Source organism: Lepisma saccharinum, chromosome 19 (assembly GCF_977018435.1).
Source record: "Lepisma saccharinum chromosome 19, izLepSacc3.1, whole genome shotgun sequence".
Lineage (NCBI taxonomy): Eukaryota > Metazoa > Arthropoda > Insecta > Zygentoma > Lepismatidae > Lepisma > Lepisma saccharinum.
Window position 1 is genome coordinate 14117229 of NC_139247.1, and position 20429 is coordinate 14137657.

General features: G+C 36.0%; 1 protein-coding gene across 3 annotated transcripts in view; it reads left to right on the plus strand.

The window, feature by feature from the left end:
- Positions 1 to 4310, plus strand: part of LOC146002805 (sodium-coupled monocarboxylate transporter 1) — a 79185-nt gene extending 74875 nt beyond the window's left edge. For all 3 annotated transcript variants that reach the window (XM_083140759.1, XM_083140760.1, XM_083140758.1), the window contains exon 11: positions 1530 to 4310. In XM_083140759.1, coding sequence (XP_082996885.1) covers positions 1530 to 1705 — 176 coding nt within the window. In that variant the 3' untranslated portion in view covers positions 1706 to 4310. The remainder of the gene's footprint in view (positions 1 to 1529) is intronic.
- Positions 4311 to 20429: the final 16119 nt, after the last annotated feature.

Consider the following 20429-nt stretch of genomic DNA (forward strand, 5'->3'; position numbering starts at 1 on the left):
AAAACAAAAACATGCAAAGGAAGAAATTTAATTACACCTGTGGCTGTTCATATGTCCATTCAGCTACTTCTCAACGTAGTTCCCATAGTTGTTGAGATACTTGTCGTAGCAGAAGATGAGCTTTTGTAGACCCTCATCAAAGAAATCTGCCGTCATGGTCTGTTTGGCTTCATCGGCGCTGCTGTTGAATCACTTCCCAGCGAGGAAAGTCTTCAAGTAGAGGAATAGGTGATAATCACTAGGGGAGAGATCAGGACTGTACAGAGGGTGGTCCATCCACTCCCAGCCAAATGAGTCAATGAGCGACTGTGTTGCAGCTGCAGTTTGTGGCCGTGCATTGTCATGCAGGAACATGATACTGGAAGACAGCATTCCTCGTCGTTTTTTATGTATTGCTCGGCGAAGTTTCTTGAGTATGTTGCAATACATGGCTGCATTAACCGTTTGTCCATTCGGCAGAAACTCAATCAGAAGCACCCTGAACCTGTCCCAGAAGACTGTGAGCATGAACGCCATTCCTTGGATTGTTGTTTTGTTTCAGGGATGTAGAGGGACACAAATGACTTGTCCCCAGTGATGATATGGCTCAACAGTTCGTCACTTTCACTTTGCTGCTGCTTTCACATTTTTCGCTGTCAAAAACAAGATCACTGACCGTATCTCGCACTCGGCCGGATTTTCATTCACCTGCACCACTTCCATTGTCCACCACAACCACACCAAGCATTTCACAATGTGCAAACGGCATCTATTTATGTGCAAGGCATGTCGGTAACTAACGCACATGCGCAAAATGCCAAGCATGCAGTGTTGCCAACGTGAGCGCAAAACGGCCTCTAATTGAAAAGTAAACCTCATAACTCACATGGTTTTCAGCATAATAATTGTTCCTTGCACCACATGAGTTGCATATGATTCACACAAATAAAATAATTAAAAATAACAATTTTTCATTTAATCATCAAGAAACATATTTATTCATAATTGGGAAAAGAGAGACGCGGTAGTATATAAATACGGAGAAACTAGTACTCACTTTTATCCGCGAAGCAACAGCAACAGCGCAGCAAGTTCCAACGAGGATGGTGGCAGTGGCCACTGAAATTAATCGAAAAAGAAGGAAAAACAGCTTCGCGGATAAAAGTGAGTACTAGTTTCTCCGTATTTAAGAAACATATTATTGTAAATGTTTTTATTATATTCTTGTAATAAAACATTATGTCCCCAGGCATTTTTTCTATTGTGGCAGTCAACATGTTAAGGGTCAGACATATTTCTAAGATTAAACTATTTCCTTCCTACTGTAAATTTGATAGAATGGAGTTCCATCCCTCTGGTTCTCACATGACAAAAGTAGAAAGCAAGAATTTATCACAATGAACTCTACCAATAGTAATGAACTGATATTACTTGTTTGATAACTTAATGAGAAGTACTCATAATTTTCCTTTATTTATAGCATAAGTTGTACTAAGTACTTATAAAAAACAACAGAAACCAGATGGAATAAAGTGAGAAATCTTTTTCAGGCTCTTCTCCCGAAGATAGTTATGATGAGAAGTTGATCCATCCTTGGGTTAAAAAATTATCATCCTGGATGTCACGGGGAAGGAAACAGACTTTGACCATAGCATCCAATGACATATCCATCAGTTACATTGGTAGGAATTCAAAGACTGTGCCTGGATTAATGGATGTGGAATAGAAGGATTAAAGATATCAACATCAACAGAATCAGTTAAAAGTTGAAGTGAGAAGTGTGTGTGAGAGTGAAGTATTTCAACAATAATGGACTTTGTGTGCATACTCTGTTGGTCTGGCTTTAGTGAACTTACTTTCTTTCCTCATGGTTTAAGAACTACCAGAAAAGCAAGGCTAATTGTCTTACCTCTTTCTCTTTGAGAACACACAGTGATGTCAACCTATATGGGCCAGTGGGATCAGAGCACATCCAATAATTTGATGTGTTATTATTATTACTGTCCCTCACCATGTCCATGCAGACTTTAGGCTCGGGCTACGGGACGCATGCAGGTTCAAGTCTTCAGGGGGATTAATAACCCATGAGGTAACAGCCTGTGAAGTTCAGTGCCTACCTACTGACTGCCATCATCCAACCAGTTATGGGATGACGTGTGGTCAGAACGACAAACCCCCAGTCATTGTTGTAGGATTTCTATGGCTGGGTTACGCTAATCGTTTGTAGCTTCCCAATTTCCTCATGATGGTGGGTGTTCACTGATCCCATACACTAGCAGAAATCTAAGGGAAAGATCATATGTTTCCCACAGGGGACTTGAACCTGCATGCATCCCATAGCAGGAGCCCAAAGTTTGCACCTCTGACCACAAGGTGCAGGGCCACCTGAGAGGAACCATAACAACTTTTCTCCCGAGATTTTGGCCTCTGTATGGAACCAGTAGCCACCTCACAAGCATGAGGAATTTGAGAAGCTAGGAATGAGTAGCATAACCTGGTCACAGAAACCTATAACAGCGACCGAGCAGTCATCATGCTGAACACACACCATCCTGTAAATGGTTGGATAATTGCACACCTCTGCTGAGGCATGTGGGAGTGAGGCTGTCAGTCAGCAGGTAGACCCTGGCACCCAAGGGTTGGTGTGTCATAGATTATTATTTGTTATGATAATTATATGTATTTATCGTCATTCATTGTGGATTGCTTATTGAAATCAGTAAATAACAAATTTAAAAAGTTGCATTGTTGGTGTGAATTAATATCATTATACATGGAAAGAAGGACTCACGAGATTTTTGTTGTAAACTTATAACTCAAGTGTGAAGAACCCACTCAATGTTTTTCAAAAGTTGGCCCCCATGATGGCAGATTAGCATGGAAGGGGTTTGTTGTATCCCAATAAGCACATACAAAAAGGGAACAAAAAGTTCAATCCACTTCCCTGGAAAGGTTGTTTGAAAATGTACTATTTTAGCTAAGGCAACTTAGAAAATGGACAAAATTAGTTGATTTTAAATGTCAACTGTGACATGTGCTGTTGGGAAGAGTTGGGACAGCAACATCTAAGCTAAGCCTAAGCAAAGAAAAGGAGAAATATATACCACACAAGTATTGAGTTAAGTAACATGCTTACATGTTCTCGTTAAGGTCATCAATATAAACAGCTTAGCAAAACATTCATGTAAAAAATAGAGCTGCTTGGTTGGATCATATAGACATTTATCATTGCTCATTTGTGCCATTATGTTAACAGTGTTGGAGAAAATATGAGAAAAGCTGAAAGGGAAGATGGGAATAGAATGATGTATCCACGGCTTTTGATAAAATACAGCCTTATTAAAAAGAAATTTAAAAATTGGCACATGACCCTGAATTAGTTGATTTTTCCTGTGAAGAATACTCATCTTTTTCTCTTTCAAAGCTAATGTCACTCTCATTGGCAGATGGGGTTCTTTTACAACATTTCTTTCTGGAAGAGCAGACAAAATAATTTCGAGATACTCTGTTCTTAGCCGAATTTCATGACACATTTTTTTTAATGCAACAGTACTAACACATTAATATCCAGTGGTACTTAATGGATGTTAGTGTAGCATTTAATGTTGACTCAGAAATTGGAAGATGCTCGGGGAAAAGAGGTAATATATCAGTGGAGGGCAAGGGAACAAATGGTGTTTGAAAATGTAGAGAAGAGGTTAATAAAAAGTGATAATGGAAAATATTTGACCAATTACATTGCATGGTACACGACATTCAGTAAATTGATTTAATTTTTTTGTTATTTCATGTCGCTTTTCTGCACTTTTGGCTAATCGCAACAATGAGGATGAGTGAAGATATGATGAAATTGAGGAAACAGCCATGCCGAGATCAGGATTCGAACTTTGTACTTGTGGCATTGTGGGCATATCCTTCTAGATATGGGATTGTATCACACAAGGGATCCTGCATAGTCAAATGGTTATACTCTTGCCTTTGGTGCAAGCAGTCCCAGGTTCAATTCTAATGAAAACTGACAAAATATTGATGTTGATCCAGCATTGGGGGGATAATTGTGGAGCATCTTGCAGTGGCCTCCTATCTCAAAAGACAGAAAGCAGTGGCAGAGAGACCTGATGCATTGACCACATGTCACCCATGGAAAATATGCTTGACAGGCCCTGACCGTCAGAGGGCTGTAACATCATGCATCTTTTTTATATTACAAATGGTCATTCCATAGCAATTTTGAATTAATTTGTTTCCTCACCATTTTTAAAAAAATATTAATAATTTAACCACTTACTTCTACATCTTTCAAGTGTTCAAAACTCACATTGATATGATATGATATGATATGATTTATTTCATTCCTTTGACCATTGTACAGTGGTTGTTTTCCACACATGGTATGGAACATGTCAGCATTACCGTTAATAATTATTTTCAAATAGGTACAAGTATGAAGATATTATACATAACATTAAAAAAAAAAACATTGATTACATTATAATTGATTCTCCTTGTTCTTGCTGTTAGTTGCAAGGTTTACATTAATTTTAAACATACATATAAGAGATAAAATCAATACATACATATACATGTCCTAGGAGTTCATTTAGGATGTGACAATTTGCAATTTATTGTTAGGTACTCTTTAACAGAATAAAAACAATGATCTAATAGGTATTTTTTTACATGCTTTTTATATGAGGTAGCTGATTGTATTATTTTTATGTCACTCGGAAGGTTATTGAAACAGTGAACAGCCATGTATTTAGGTCCTTTCTCAAATAATGTGGTGTTGTGTGATGGTATCGTGAGGTTGCTGCCATTCCTTGTATAATATTTATGTGAGGAGTTGTTACATTTGAAGGAATCTAAGTCAGTTTTTACATACATCAGCAGATGAAGTATATACAAGCATGGTGAGGGTAATATGCCTAAATTTTTAAACAGTCTTCTGCAGGGTGTATTTCTCTTAGCTCCTGCTATTATTCTGACAATTTTCTTTTGCAGCACAAAAATTTTATTACTATTAGTGGAATTTCCCCAGAAGATTATACCGTATGTTAATAAAGATTGAAACATGGTGTAATATAGTATTTTCAATGTTTCTAAGTTTGATATTGTTTTCAGTGTATTAATGCCAAATATAATTTTACCTAGTTTTGCGGAGAGGTGATCTATGTGTGGGTCCCATTTTAAGCTTTCATGAATCCATACTCCCAGGAATTTAACTGTTTTAGCGTGATTTACTGTCATATTACCTAATGTAACATTTGGTTCATTTATCATTTTATTCCTTGTGTGATGGAAATTGACAGCCACAGTTTTGCTGCTGTTTAATACTAAATTATTGTCAGAAAACCATTTGCTGAGTTTGATTCTTACATGTTTGATATTAGAGTTAAGGGTTTGTTCCTTACCACCAGTGATGGCTACACTTGTATCATCTGCATAAAGAGTCGTTTTTGCTGAATTTAAATTTATTGGCAAATCATTAATATATATTAAGAAGAGTAATGGTCCAATAATAGAACCTTGTGGAACTCCACTTGATATTGTGCAGGGTTTTGAGACAAAGCTAGATTGCACACCGTCATCCTTTCTGTGGATAATCTCGACTATTTGCATGCGATTGCTAAGATAGGATGTGAGCCAATCATGTGCGATGCCTCTTATGCCATAATGTTTTATTTTTTGTAATAGTTTTTCATGGAGTACTAGGTCGAAGGCTTTTGTCAAATCTAGAAAGAGTCCCGTGCATTGTCCCGTTTTGTCTAATGTTTCTCTTATATATTCCAAATATTGAAACACAGCAGATTCAGTTGATTTCCCTTTGCGGAAGCCATGCTGAGTATTTGAAATAAGTTGTTGTTTTTCTAAAAATGATACAATTCGATTGTTCATGGTAGCTTCTAAAATTTTCGAGAATGGGGAGAGGAGAGATATTGGTCTGTAGTTGGTTAAGTTGTTTCTATCTCCTTTCTTGTATATTGGAATTACTTTTGCTTCCTTCAGCTTTTGTGGAAAAACTCCTGCGGTGAAGGACAAATTGATTATGTGGCACAGTGGGATTGCAATATATTCTTTGCATTGTTTGACAATAGAAGTGGGGATTTCATCTACACTACTTGACCAAGTAGGTCTGAGTTTCTGTACGATTTTTTCAACCTCCATAGTAGTTGCTGGATGCAAGTACATTGTTTTGGTGCACGTTCCTAATTTCTTTAAGTTGTTTGTGTTGTGACTGGTATTAGTGTTGGGGGTGGAGTACATTTTCGCAACATTTGCATAGTATTCATTTAATAATGTTGCAACTTCGAGAGGTTCCTTTACAGTCTCAGAATTATGTTGTAGTGTAATATTTTCTTTTCTTTTGCTGCCTCCATGTAGCTCTGTGTTTACAATTTGCCACATTGTTTTAGATTTATTTTTGGAATTTATGATGGTATTCTCATTGTGCATTTGCTTAGCCTTTTTTATTATTTTCCTATAGATTGACTTGTACTTGTGGAAATATGTTTCAAAATCAGCTGTGGCATCTCCATCTTTTCTGATTCTGCTTAGATATCTCATTCTTTCACTAGATTTAATAATTCCAGGTGTTATCCAGTGGTTCTTTTGGGTTGCTGAAGTTCTAACTTGTTTCTTGGGAAAAGCTATTTCGAAATAATAAGTGAACGTTTTTAGAAATGACTTATATGCTTCATCTGTATCATTGGACTCATGAATATCACTCCACGTTTCTTTGCTTAATAAATAATGAAAATAATTAATATTTTGTTTGCTGAATGACCTTCTGCTTACAACTTGTGTTTCATTTTTGGTACTGTGTTTTGGATTAGTCACTGTGGTTGGTGATAAAGAAAACATTTGAGCTTGATGGTCAGAGAAACCTGTGTCAAATACAGATGTCTCACAGTTACATAGGTGTTGGTTTATGAGTATTTGGTCAAGTGCACTTTCTGTGTATTTGGTGATTCTTGTGGGTTGCTTGACCATGTGTTCTAAATTATACATGTTAAGGAGTGTGTTTAAATTATTGTTTAGATTTCCTTTTAGAAAGTCTATATTTAGATCGCTTGCATTTGGATCTGGCAGCCATTTTTCATCAGTGGCACGTGGTGAATTTTTGCGTTTTCAGACCTCTACAAAAATCACTATCTTCTGTTCTATAATTTCAAATGTTACGTTTCAAAAAACATTTTATTAAAAAATAAATGCTCTTTCTTTTTGTTTATTACCAATTTTTCTTCCAGATTAGTAGTTTCCATGTCATACTACAATAAATCTGATATCTTTTTTCACATTTTCTCATTTTTTGGGCACAAATTAACCATGAAGGGGGCAAAACACCTTAACCATATTTCTTATGTTTACTGTGCAGTGCCAAGTAAGTCCGAAAATTGTTAAACATGTGAGGTAGGGCCTTCTTTTTTTTCTCTAAGCTCCCAAAAATTGAAAAATTTGAAAAATCAAAAGCTTGATGCTCTGTATCCCCAAACTGGGGATAAAGTAAAGTAAAGTAAAGTGCTCCCCTGTGCATAGCACCATGCCATGAAGGTGTATAGGGGGTGTGGGGGTAACGCCTCACACTTTCTTGATCCGGTCGTGAGTGGGGGTGATGTGATCAGCATCACGCCCCTGACCGCCTTTACCCCCCAGGGTTTCCCCCAGGTACCCAAATTGGAAATGGAGGAAATATCTGAAATTTGCACCACAGTTTGATCTCTTCAGGCTCAACATAATATTAAAATTTGGTGAAGGTGTTTCTCCGAATAAGAAAAATATTTAAGATTAAATGTACCCAAAAATAGCCCCTTGCCCATACTTGACCAATTGCAAGACAAAAGGCCCGACCCTGTGGCCGAGTGGTTAGCACATCGCGCTGCGATGCCAAGGGTCCCGGGTTTGAATCCCGGTCGGGCTTGGTTGTTTGTGAATGTCCATTCATCAATTTCATCATTTCATCACTCATCCCCATCTTCGCAAATTAGCCAAGAGGCATAAAACGCGAAGTAAAATAAACTAAATCAAATCAAATCAAATCAAGCAAGACAAAAGATAGCTATAAATACATTTCTGATATAGACTTATTAAAAATATGAATGTGCTGATTAAAAATGGCTGCCAGACCCAAATGCAAGCCCGAAAAAAAAATCAATTTCAGTTTTGAACACTTGAAAGATGTAGAAATAAGTCGTTAAATTAATAACATCTTTGAAAATGGTGATTTGATACGTGTTGATCAAAATGGTGTGGAATGACCCCAAAATGAATTAATCTATTTGTTTGTTCAGATAGCTGCATACATCGTATTTAACAGTTCACTTGCTCCAATTAAGGAAACTTCATAGATGCTGTGTAAGAGTACAACATTTTTACCAGAGATAATACCAAAGATGTTTTATTAAACTGGATACTGGAGTGCTTTCAAAATAGAAATCCTCTGAGAGCAAAGACAGGGTAATTTAAAAGTTAATAATTGTATCAGTGATTGTTATAGTTTCTTTTTTCATTAATGGCCAAAATAAATATTATACTAAAATAGAATTGAGTGATTTTCTGCATACATTGGAAAATATCTAATATAAATTACTTTGAAATAATGAGAGACATTGTAGAGACATGTACAGCTGATGGCAGATGCAATAGCAGACAAATTGTCTATCACAATTTTCATTCTTTTTTTACACTACATCCTGTGTTGTTTTACGAGTGGAATTTTGCTGATGCGAAGAAGATTCCCTCTACCTTTGAATGCTTTTATATCAATCCATAGTAATCACTAGAGCCCGGAAGATTGTCAAAATGCCTCTTTTTATCTACTGCATATATTGATAAAATTTTTCCGGATATACGTTTCTTATGTTGTTTCGAATGTTTTGGAAGCCTTTTCATTTTGCCTATTTTGCCTATTTGGGACCCCACTGCCTATTTTTAATTATAATGCCTTTTTTTGCATTTTTCAATGAAATTTGAAATTTTTTTTAAAAAAAATGTGTATATAAATTATTTTTCTCCCAAAAAACGTTGTTGGCATTTATTTTTCTTCTGTTTGTTATGTGAATAATGTTCGCCTTATTTACTGTAAGTAATATTGAACTCACGCATGTTTCAACATTGCTAAAGGAGAAAAGTGTGAGAAAAAAGTATTTCATGCTGAGTTAGGATATTGCCTTTCAGTTAACATTTCTTGTGTATGATTGACTGCTGAAGTGGACAGGTTGATTTCGAACACAAAGAAGATATTTCTGAAATCTCCCTCTCGAACCCGAAAATTTCAGGAAGTTGCGATTGAGCTTAGTTTACCTCAGCAACCAGTCTTAACGAGATGGGGAAGCTGGATATCAGCAGCTATATATTATACTAACAACCTTGAAAAAATTAGTGAGGTGATAGATGCTCTTCCAGAAAATGAAGCGGCTTCATTTCATGAAGTGAAAAAACTCCTGTGCTATTCAAGTTTATTTTTGCACATTATGGTGCATTGCCAGAGACAATTACAATTATAGCATCCATGAAAATGTTCGAGGAATCTATGCAGCAGATGATGGAGTGCCAGGAGAAAAGGGGTCAGCTGTTGCGGAAAAGTGCAAACGGGTAGTGAGTGCAAATGAGGACCTGAAACAATTGAAAACAATATGTGATATTCTAAAAGGTGAAAATTCTGTTACCGAAATGAGTCCAGCTACATTAGCTTGTTTTATGTATGCTCCAATAACTTCTGTCGAAGTAGAAAGATCATTTTCTATTATGAAAAACCTTCTCTCTGACAGACGACTATCAATGAATGTTGAGAACTTAAAAAGCACCTTGTAGTTATGTGCAATGAAGACGGAGAAAATTGAAATGCTCTTCCCAATTTAGATTTTAACATTTTGCCAGAAATTAGCGATAAAAGTAAGCGACTTCCAAATGTGCCTTTTTTCGGTTTATTTTGCCTTTTTTTCATTTTTAGTGCCTATTTTCCACATTATAAATGCCTTTTTGCCTGCCTATTTTAACGAAAATAAATGCCTAAACTTCCGGGCTCTAGTAATCACATTGTGGAAAAAACACTTAGTGAAAACTGTGATTGAGAATAACTATTACTTTTGCTGTTGGTACATTACATGTGGTCTTTAAAGGCAACAGTAAAGAAATAAAATTAAATGAAACTCTGAGGAGGTGAAAATCATGAATGTTAGTAAAAATGTAATTCTTACTGACCCATTATACACCTTACCTTCCAGCAGATTGTGTGTTTTAATCTCAATAGTTTTAGACTGTTGTTTGAAGATTTTATGCATATAAAATATTACTTTTGCTATGTTTACTACTACAGGAACATATAATGGACAGGTTTTATATTGCAGCACACAATTATCTCTCTCCTCTCTCTTCTGGATTCCAGACCAGAATGTAAAATCAGTAAAATGTGCTCATACTTTTGTACCTAATTCTTTTGTCTAATCAGCAGGATGAAGATGAATGATGGTGAGATGTAATTAACCCTTAACGGGAGTGGCATGGTCCCTGGGACCTTCAGCCTAGAACAACGCTCCCGTTCTCGGAAGCAATAAAACACACTTCCCTCTTCTTTTCAGTAACTTCATAATTTGGAATATTATGTAACCCTCTGGTGCCACTTTGCTCGCTGCATTTTAGTTTCAGATCAATAGGCACTCGTGAGTCCCACTGACCATGATACGCCCATTACGTAAGTCTTTCGGTAAGGAACCCGGTGCGGGAATCAGTGTGGATGGTCTGTCTTCTAATGGAAATGACCTTGTCACAGTTAAAGAAGTTGGAAGCGGAAGGGAATTATAAGATCTAGATAGTGAAACATTTATTTCCACTGACTATTGTTCCAATCATGGAGTTTTTCCCCTCATTTTGACATTGTGCAGAATTTTTTTGTGAAACTATTTTATGTGATTTTGTGTGTTTTACAGTCAAATGACAATTTATTTATAGAGCAGTTTACGAATATGTCGCCGATTTTGTAGCGTTAGATAAGTTGAGCAAAAAACATGGCAATTACAGAAACAGTGGATAAAAGTTTATCATGATTCCATAGAGAAGGTTCGAAATGCATGATAATTTGTGAAAAAGTTTGCTAATATTTCAATAACACTTGGAAATGATAAATTATATTCAATTTGGTGGTCCACGGGATGAAGCGATGCCCTTTGGTTTACAAACTGGCAACACACCCATTATGGGTTAATAAAGAGACAATTATGAAAGAAAACCCATACCAAACAAAAATAATTAAGAATAAAGCATGCCCTTCCTGGGAAAGTATCTTTTTCAAAATTGGAAAAAAAAAAAATGTGTTGGCCCATCTTGAAAAAGTCTTGGTATGCCTATGGCTGATGAAGTTATGGCTGTAATTTTTTTAGAAGCAGACGTTTTATATGATAAATTATGAAAAATATAGCCCCTACAAACGAAAAGATACCAGTGCCTCAATGCCATTATAAAAAACCTTGGTGGAGGCATATAGTGGTTTATGGTGGTTTGGATCCCACTTTAAACTGTAGGTTGAGTCCCATTTAGCCAAGCTAAGCATGAAAGTGGACTTAATAACAAAACTCAACAAAGAAAACATTACAAAAATTATTAGGCACATAAAATTAATAAAAGCAAAAAAAGCACAAGGTGTTCTAAAAATAGTTGCATTTTAGTTTCTAATTTAGATGTCGAAATTATGTTTTGGAATATAACAGCAATTGTACTTGGAAAAAAAGTCAATTTTGCACACCTCTGTAACCATTTGGTAACCAAAATTAATCTTTATGGTTTCTCTTTTGGAATACACGTTGCCAGATGCTTTAGTGTATGCATAGGTTGATTTACATGATGCCATTGCTTTCTGATAGAAAAATGAACCAGTAGTCTGATGAAAAATGAAAGGATCCAAACTCCTATGTCTTCATAATTTATTTAGTCAAGTTCAGTAGCTGATGATATTCTTATTACAGGAGAAGATGAGACTTCACAGAAAAGTCACTGGCTTAAGCATCAGTGCCTACTAGTTTTCAAACTGTTATGTTATTTGCAAAAAAATATTCATAGAAAATATTGCATGTGTTAACACTAGAACCGCAGGCCTTTTTTTTTTTAACTAGAACCATGACAGTGGTTAAATTGACCGCCATGGAAAAAAGTGTGTTATATTTATAGTTTTGTTTATTAATATTTTTTTTAATTGCTTCAGTACACATCTTTAATTTCACAGAAATGAATACATGACCTCGTTCTTGTTTTCACAAGCATGAATACAAATGAAAATGGAAATTATTTCATGCAATAACAATAAATTTACTTATTTGGCATCATCTGGAATGCAATTAGTGCAGTATTTTTTTAACAATTTTTACACATTTTCCACATACTGCTTTTCCACGCTGCTCACATAAGTCTCCTGTCTTGTTTCTGCATTTGGATGTTTGGCACTGTCGACGCTGTCATTTTCCAGGAGGCTCATAGGAGACAATCGGTAGACTGGGCTGTGGGATTCTGTTGCTTCCTTCTCGGAGTTGGTCAGAAAATTTCATCTGGAACAAGTGACGACCAAAATTTTTCGCCAGTTGTACTCTTGTACAAAATATATGCATTGAGAGCGGTTAGGTCTAAAATGCTGTAGAATACATGAACTGGCCATCTTCGCGATGCTGCTTTTATGGAAAATTTACGAGCCATCTGATCGACTACATCTACACCAAACTTTGTGCTGTTGTAAAAGCTGACAGTTTCAGGGAGTTTCTTTACACGAGCACCAATACACATGTTTGAATGCATGGAACTGAGAATTAAAACGTTTTTTGTTTCTTTTTCCTTGGTACACAGTGAGTTTGCTTTCAGCACTACTCAGAAGGACTATAGAATACTGTTCTAGACGAGATGATGCACTTCTTTTCTTGAACGTCTTATTGTTCCTACCAAGGTAGTGAATGGGAGAAGAAAAGTAGGAAGACCACCTTTAAGGTGGGTTGATTCGGTGGAAGAGAACCTGAATGTGTTGGGATTTAGGAGTTGGATAAGGAAGGTTGTGAATAGAGATGGATGGCGGAAGATTCTGAAGCATGCCAGGGTCTGTGATGGACTATAGCCAGGAAAGAAGAAGAAGAAATATCATTATAGCATTTTGCTCTACTGAGATCATGCTAATTGAATGTATAATGATGGAGAATGTAAATGCCGAGAATGTAATATTGAGGTTCCAATGCATTATTTTCACACTTTTTGTATATTATTCATATTGTAAACATAGCATGCTTTTTAATGTTAAGCTGTTATCACAGATTCTTTCCAACAGTGAAAGAGTGCCTTTATCAATATCACTTGATCATATATGTATATTCTTCTAGAAAATAATTATTTTGTATGTAAAATTTGGACTGACATTGACAGAGCACAAACAAATATGCTCAGAAGAAAACAGACAGAAAGAGAGAGAGGGAGAGAGAGAAAGAGAGAGAAAGAGAGAGAAACAGTGAAGACAAAAAGAGAGAGTGGGAAAGGGATATCTGGAGAAAGATAATTTCACTTGCAAATTTTACTTTCTGCCAACCCAGGTGACAAATGAAGACTCCATTAACATAAGCATGTTTTGCATCATATCATGCCATTTACTCACATTTTGGTCCTGCTCAAGCCTGCAGTTTTTACTTAATATATTACAGAACAGTCCACCAAAATTGAATATATTTTGCTCTACTACTTTCTGATGTGTGGAAATGTTTTAGGATAATTATCAGCAAAGGATTGAGAAATGCATACTTATAATTACATCAATATGGTCATCAGAAAAATCATATTACTTATTTCCTTTTCTTTTTGGAATTTTTCTTTGGAACATATATCACAGTTATTTCTTTTTCCCTTGGGGAATGGGTACTTAAACTCTGAATGGATTACATATATTTGAAATCTTCCAAATTTAAAGCAATCATCTGCTATTCTACTCACATGCAGGTTCTTGCAATCTCCAGCTTCTACCCACAGCTTCTTTCTTCAATTTACTGCATCTCCTTCTTTCTGCCAAATCATTCCAAAGTGTCGTTCTGTTCCTTTTATACTGTTTCATGTAAGTAGACCAGCCAAGATGCAAAAAAGCTTAAAAAAAACTTTTACCTGCATGGAATGTTAATGACAGGCATCCATGCTAAATCAATCAGTCATAGGTCTGACAGAAAACCTAGGGTGGAGCCCACCAAAATTTTTACCTTAAAGGTCATTTCAAGGTCATATGCTGACCCTAAATGGTCAAATTTCAAAGTTATCCAAATATATTTGTGTAGTATATCAAAGAAAGTTGTGGATGAAACAACCTGTTTGGTGATATTTTTAGGTCAGAATATTGGTGTCAGAAGTAGCTCTTGTGGGGCAAAGTTAATCACGTTAAATTTGTATACTCTGGAGTTCTATATAGTAGACCATCCAAGAATCAAGAAAAGATTTACAAAAATTTAAGTGTAGGGAATGTTAATATCAGGCATCCATGCAAAATCAATAAGTTGTGCGTCTGACAAAAGAACTAGGGTGGATGCCACCATAAATTTTGACCTTAAAGGTCATTTCAAAGTCATATTCTGACCCTAAAAGGTTAAATTTCAAAATTGTCTAAATGTAATATATCAAGCAAAAGGTATAGATGAGACAAACTGTTTGGCGATATTTTTAGGTCAGAATATTCAGAATATTGATGTCAGGGAAAAGTTCACCTTAACAGACTTGATTAACATTTCATGCAGGTTATTTTTTAAAGGCTACTCAGAGAAAAATACAGCTATTTTTATGTTGTGTTTATTTATAATCCCAAGAATTAAATATTCTAATGAATCGTTTGAAATAACAGATATTATATTATTAGAATATATTTTACAAAAAATTGTCCGTGTAATCTGATTTAACTCAAATAATGTTCAATGAGATGGATTTCAAGACTCTATAGATCCCAGCCACAAGCATTATACATTTCATATTGATTTTGAAGCAGGCTCATCTTGCAGACTTGCACTTTGTTTTGCAAGAGTAGGTCACAAGTTCGAGGCAGGACAGTGGTATAAGAGGTAGCCTTGTCCACTGAGGTTTGAAACAACCTAATTCCCATTTCCAAGTATCTGGGGGCAATGTCAAAACAATAGTTTCCCTCTCTGATTGAAGCCAAATCTTTGCCTAGTAGTTTACACTTTGCACATGAAGCTCCAGAGCATCATGTGTTGAAGGAAGCAGTTCCAAGGCTGTCTTGCCCTTCATGAACATGTTTATTTTTGCAATGTAACTGTTTTCACTCCTGGACTTCCATAGAGGTTGCAAATGAACTCTTCAACCAGACTAAGCTCACCTTCATATCCAATCACTTCTACCAGGTGTGGGTTTCTCAAAGATCATTTTAGCAGGCTTTTTTCCACAACCACTGAATGAAGAGGTTTTATCGCAACCTATAACTGTGTGGAAACTCAATAGGTTATTTCTCACAGCATCAGGAAGTTGTTTTTTTTTTTGCTACTTTACGAATGGGAATGTATTTCTGTTTCTTTGCAGTCCCGGAAACCAGCCACACACTTCACTTGCTTTAGGGGTGCTTAAGTGCAAAACAAGCAGCATGACATCTGTATCTCTACACATCACAAGAATTTGTTGAAAGCCTATACCCAATGCTTCAGAGGCATGAATAGACAACCTTGTGTCAACTTCTTCATGATTACCATTCAGCTTGAGGTCATCTTTGTGTATCCGGGTTGATTTTGCACCAGTGTGGTCCACGAATCCACCTCCAGTTACATGGGATTGATGAACAAGATGGAGAATCATTCCGGAAGCAAAACTTCAACATGAAACTTGCTGAAAACTTGAAATGACATTTAAGGTCAAAATGTTTGGTGGCATCCACCCTAGATTTTCTGTCAGACCTATGACTGATTGAGTTAGCATGGATGCCTGTCATTAATATTCCATGCTGGTAAAAGTCACAATTTTGGTTCTTGGCTGGCCTACTATGTGCTATACAGTTTATTTTCCTTCTATCAATCACTTTTAAAGTCCATCCCTTCTCCTAAATTCCTTCAAGTATTTCCTCATCTAGCACCTTATTGATCCACTGAATTCTTCCTATTCTCCACTAAATATACATCTAGCCTTTCCATGTTGATCTTCCTCACTGCTCATGTTTCTTATCAATACATCAATACACACCACAAAACGCACTCCACAAATCATATATATAATATACAAACAAACACAGCATACCAGTATGTAAAAGTCCTGTTGCATAGTTATGGGATTGTCAGTCAATTTAACTTTAATTGTTATCGTTGTTAAAACTCTATAGATTTATGTTTCATAATACTGGTATTATAACATTTTACTCTTTTAATGTTTTTAGTTTGTTTTTCAAATACAATAATACCATGGAGCTTTTAAATTCTCCAAAATACTGATATTGAGTATTCTGATACCAGGAATTACAGTGAAAGAATTCTTTTAGACGTGCTGATAATAAAAGAAATGGGTGTAGATCTATTCCTTTGAAAATATGTTGATGATTATTGTGCTGTCAGAGAATGGCATGCTTGTTATAATGTACATGAATAAATGTATATAGCTGAAAAAATCCTAAATTTTTATTCAAATGAATTTTATTTCAATATTGGACCTGCCACCCTCCCCCACACACATGTATTACTATATTCCAAATATTAAAATAATTATTCTTGAATGGTTTTCCATTTTAGTTGAAATCCTGTTGCTGTTTCCCGATACTGACATATCATATACAGTGTGTTCAATTTAGAATTGTACTACAATCTACACATTGATGAATACCTAACAGAATGCATTTATTTTGTTTATAAAGGTAACCCGATGCCTGTATAGTCATGTTGCTTGGTGTGGAATGAAGAGGTGAGAAAGTTAGGGAAATGGGAAAGGAGGGGAGGGAAAGGAAGTCCAAGTAGAAATTGGTGTGATGAATCACTCGTGAAGAGGTGGAGTTGAACATGAGTGTACAGTATTTGGTCTATGACTGCTGTTGTGAAAGTCATATTTAATATGCCATACAGTGTTGAAGAACATGTTTTTCTAGTGGAGCAATATTTAAATACAATGTCCTACATGCAGTGTTGTGAACAGTTTTGTGCTAAGTTTGGAAAGGAAGTACCAGGAAAGACTTTCATCGTGCATCTGGTACAGAAATTCCGTGAAACCAGTTCTGTATTTAACAGAAAACATAACATCAGCAAGTCTGTTTTAACAGAACATGTTGGTGATATTCAAGAGGCACTGGTGAGTTCTGAAAAATTCATTACGAAGGTTAAACCAAGCAAAGAACATTTCCCTCGGTTCCGCTCATATTGCAGTGAGAAAAATCCTGAAACTGTATCCATTATCGTATGTAAGTTTTCCATGAATTGAAGTCAATCAACTATGGTAAACACGTGCACTATTGCCAATGGTATAGACTTTCAGTCGTGGTGACATATCATTGTCAGATCATGTGTTTTTCACAGATGAAGCATGGTTTCATCTTACTGGATATGTCTGTTGCCAAAATTACAGAACATGGAGCACATCTCTTTGTTGAGTTGCCTCTGCATCCTACGAAAATTGGCATCGGGTGTGCCATGTCAAGGGACGAATCAGCCTCTGTTTTTTTAAACACAATTTTAGATGCTGAGGTCTACCAATAGGTGTCAGGCAGTTCATAACCTTAGTTGAAGAGGATGAATGCTACTGCTGGATACATCAAGACAGTGTGACTTGCCATACCTCAAATTCCACCATGGCAACTGATGGATTTTTTTGGCAACAGAATTATCTCTAAAGATCTATGGCCACCAGATCTTAAAAGTCCGAACTACTTTTTGTGAGGATATTTAAAACAGACTGTGTACAAAACAATCCACACACCTTGGAAGAGCTGAAAATGAACATCACTGTTGCTGTCCAGAGTATAGACAGCAGAATGATCCATTAGGTTGTGAGGAACATGATGAAACTTGTGGACAAATGTAATGAAATGCAGGACATAATTTCTCACACTTATTGTAGCAATGTATGTATTCTCCTACATATATACACTTTAATACTTACTCTCATGATGATATTGAGCATGATGATTAAGAGTATTTGTGCAGAGGAAAATTACATGGAGAAATGGAGAAATGAAAGTTTTCTACATTTCCAAAGATGTTTCATTATTCTGAAAAATCGAAAGCTCTAGCTGATTTGAATGGCCCTTGTATATTTACACCATCCATCCAAAGTGTCCTCACACAATATCTAATGTCATTTGCATTCTGATCTGCACCCTTCTCCATCTTGGAGAAACTGTAACACTTCTGTAACTGCTTTTATGTGGCAGCTCTGTATTCGCATCATAACAATTTTCTGAAGGGTCTTGTCAAAAATTAAACTACACCTGGTCTGTCATTAAAAAGGGTGTTGATCTTGGCATGAAATGATGGCACAAGCAGAACACATTCTCACCTTTAAAATGGTTCATACAAATACAAATAATTTTAGAACAAATGGTCCAAAAGCTACAGTTCTATTTTTTAATACCACCAGCTGGAAGTACTGTGCGAAATATTATTGCAGTGTATTTCCACTTGCTATTTACAGTATATACACATGGAACTTAACATTTAACTAGGTTTAATTTATCTTCAAAACTGGATTTAATTTAAGATGAATTTGATTTGTTAAGCAGAGTAGGTAATTGTTAAATTAGTATGGTGTTCTATTGTTGTGGATGACAAGATTACTATGGAGATAGCAGAGACTCCCAACTACTGCAGCTGTAGGTGAAGATGAATGGAATCAACAAAATAATCAGGTTTCTTTTTTACCTTAGCGTGCAATTCAGCTCTAATGAAGATAGCCTACTATTTATAGAAGGTTGGTTATGAGCACCTGTAGTTTTATTTAGATAAATGATATTTGGCAACTTTTCTTGTAGTGGCAAAATGAAGAGGCTTTGCCCATCAATTACCATTTATTTTTCTATATATATATACAAAGTCAAACAACTTCAACAATGCTTGGGTGCTGGTAGATATCTTAAAAACAAGTAACTTTTCCCTATAAACTATAGCTCGAAAGCACTTACTTTCTGCACTATAAATGCTTAAAATCGATGCTGTATGTATGAAACCCAACACAGAAAATGCTCGCTTTTACATAACTTCCAGCGATGCATGACAGGGTTGCCACTAGCATTCTTTGTTAAGAGAGATGACTTGGAAACAACCACTTGGAGGTCTTGCCTGAGCAAAATCCAAAACATTAATGTTATTTGCGATGTTGTAAGAAGAATTTACAGTATTTATAAACTGACAAAGACAAAGAATAGGCAGACTGAAATTCAAGACTATTCATTCTAAAATGTCTACATAGTTAATTGATTGATTTGGTTTATTTTACTACACTTTTCTGCCATTTTTGGCTAATCGCGAAGATGAGGATGTGTGTGATGATATGATGAAATAACAAATAACACTGATATCAAGGCCAGGATTTAAACCCGAGACACCTGGCATCGTAGCATGCTGTTCGAGCATCACCACAGAGTGTTGTGCGTGTCATGCAATATCAACAATCGCAAGGGACACATGCGACAGGGGAAATCAATGAACGAACAAATGCAAACATAATGTGTTGGCGGCCTCGTTTCAAACACACAGACTGTAATATTGTAACAATTTATTTGAAAATTATACTTGTTGAAGGCCTCAGAAGCAGCCCATATATCGGCTGAGTGGCCTTCATATCAAGATAAAGTTTCCTGAGATGTATTGGTTATCTAATGGAAGATTCAGGCTTTCAACAACTCCTTCAGATTATTTGCGGAGGTAATATTGTTAACTTATGATAACCTATGATCACAGGGAAAGCACCTCACTTCCAAGTAGTACATCTTGGACTGCATTTTAAATAAAAGCTAGACTCTGGTATCTTGACTCACAGTCAATATAATCTTCTGTGGGGATCATGTTGTCATCCACATTGTCCCTTCATCCATCTCATCATATCATCATAGTCCTCATCTTCACAATTAGCCAAAAGTGGCAGAAAACCGAAGAAACAAAAACTAAAACAAATCAAATCAATCCGGAAAAGCCATAGCCAAAGGCACAAGGGATAATTTCATAGTTTATGCACCTGCTACTTGAAGAAGCAAAGTGTATTGCAAATGAACATACACTCAATAATCGTTGGCCTGTTTAATTCAGAAGTAGACACTAATGTAAGTTCAAGCTGAAAATCTTTATCTACATTTGGTTCAACTTTGAAAGATAACAGGATGCTGCTGCACTGTGGCTGCAATACATTAGAATGCTTTGATAGTCTTCGAAATTTCATTAAAGCCTAGCATATTGGGAAGTGTCAAATATCAGTTACAAATATATTCTCATTTTGCTGCATCAGGGGTAACACCTGTGCTACAATTGCACATCTGTATGTAGAGG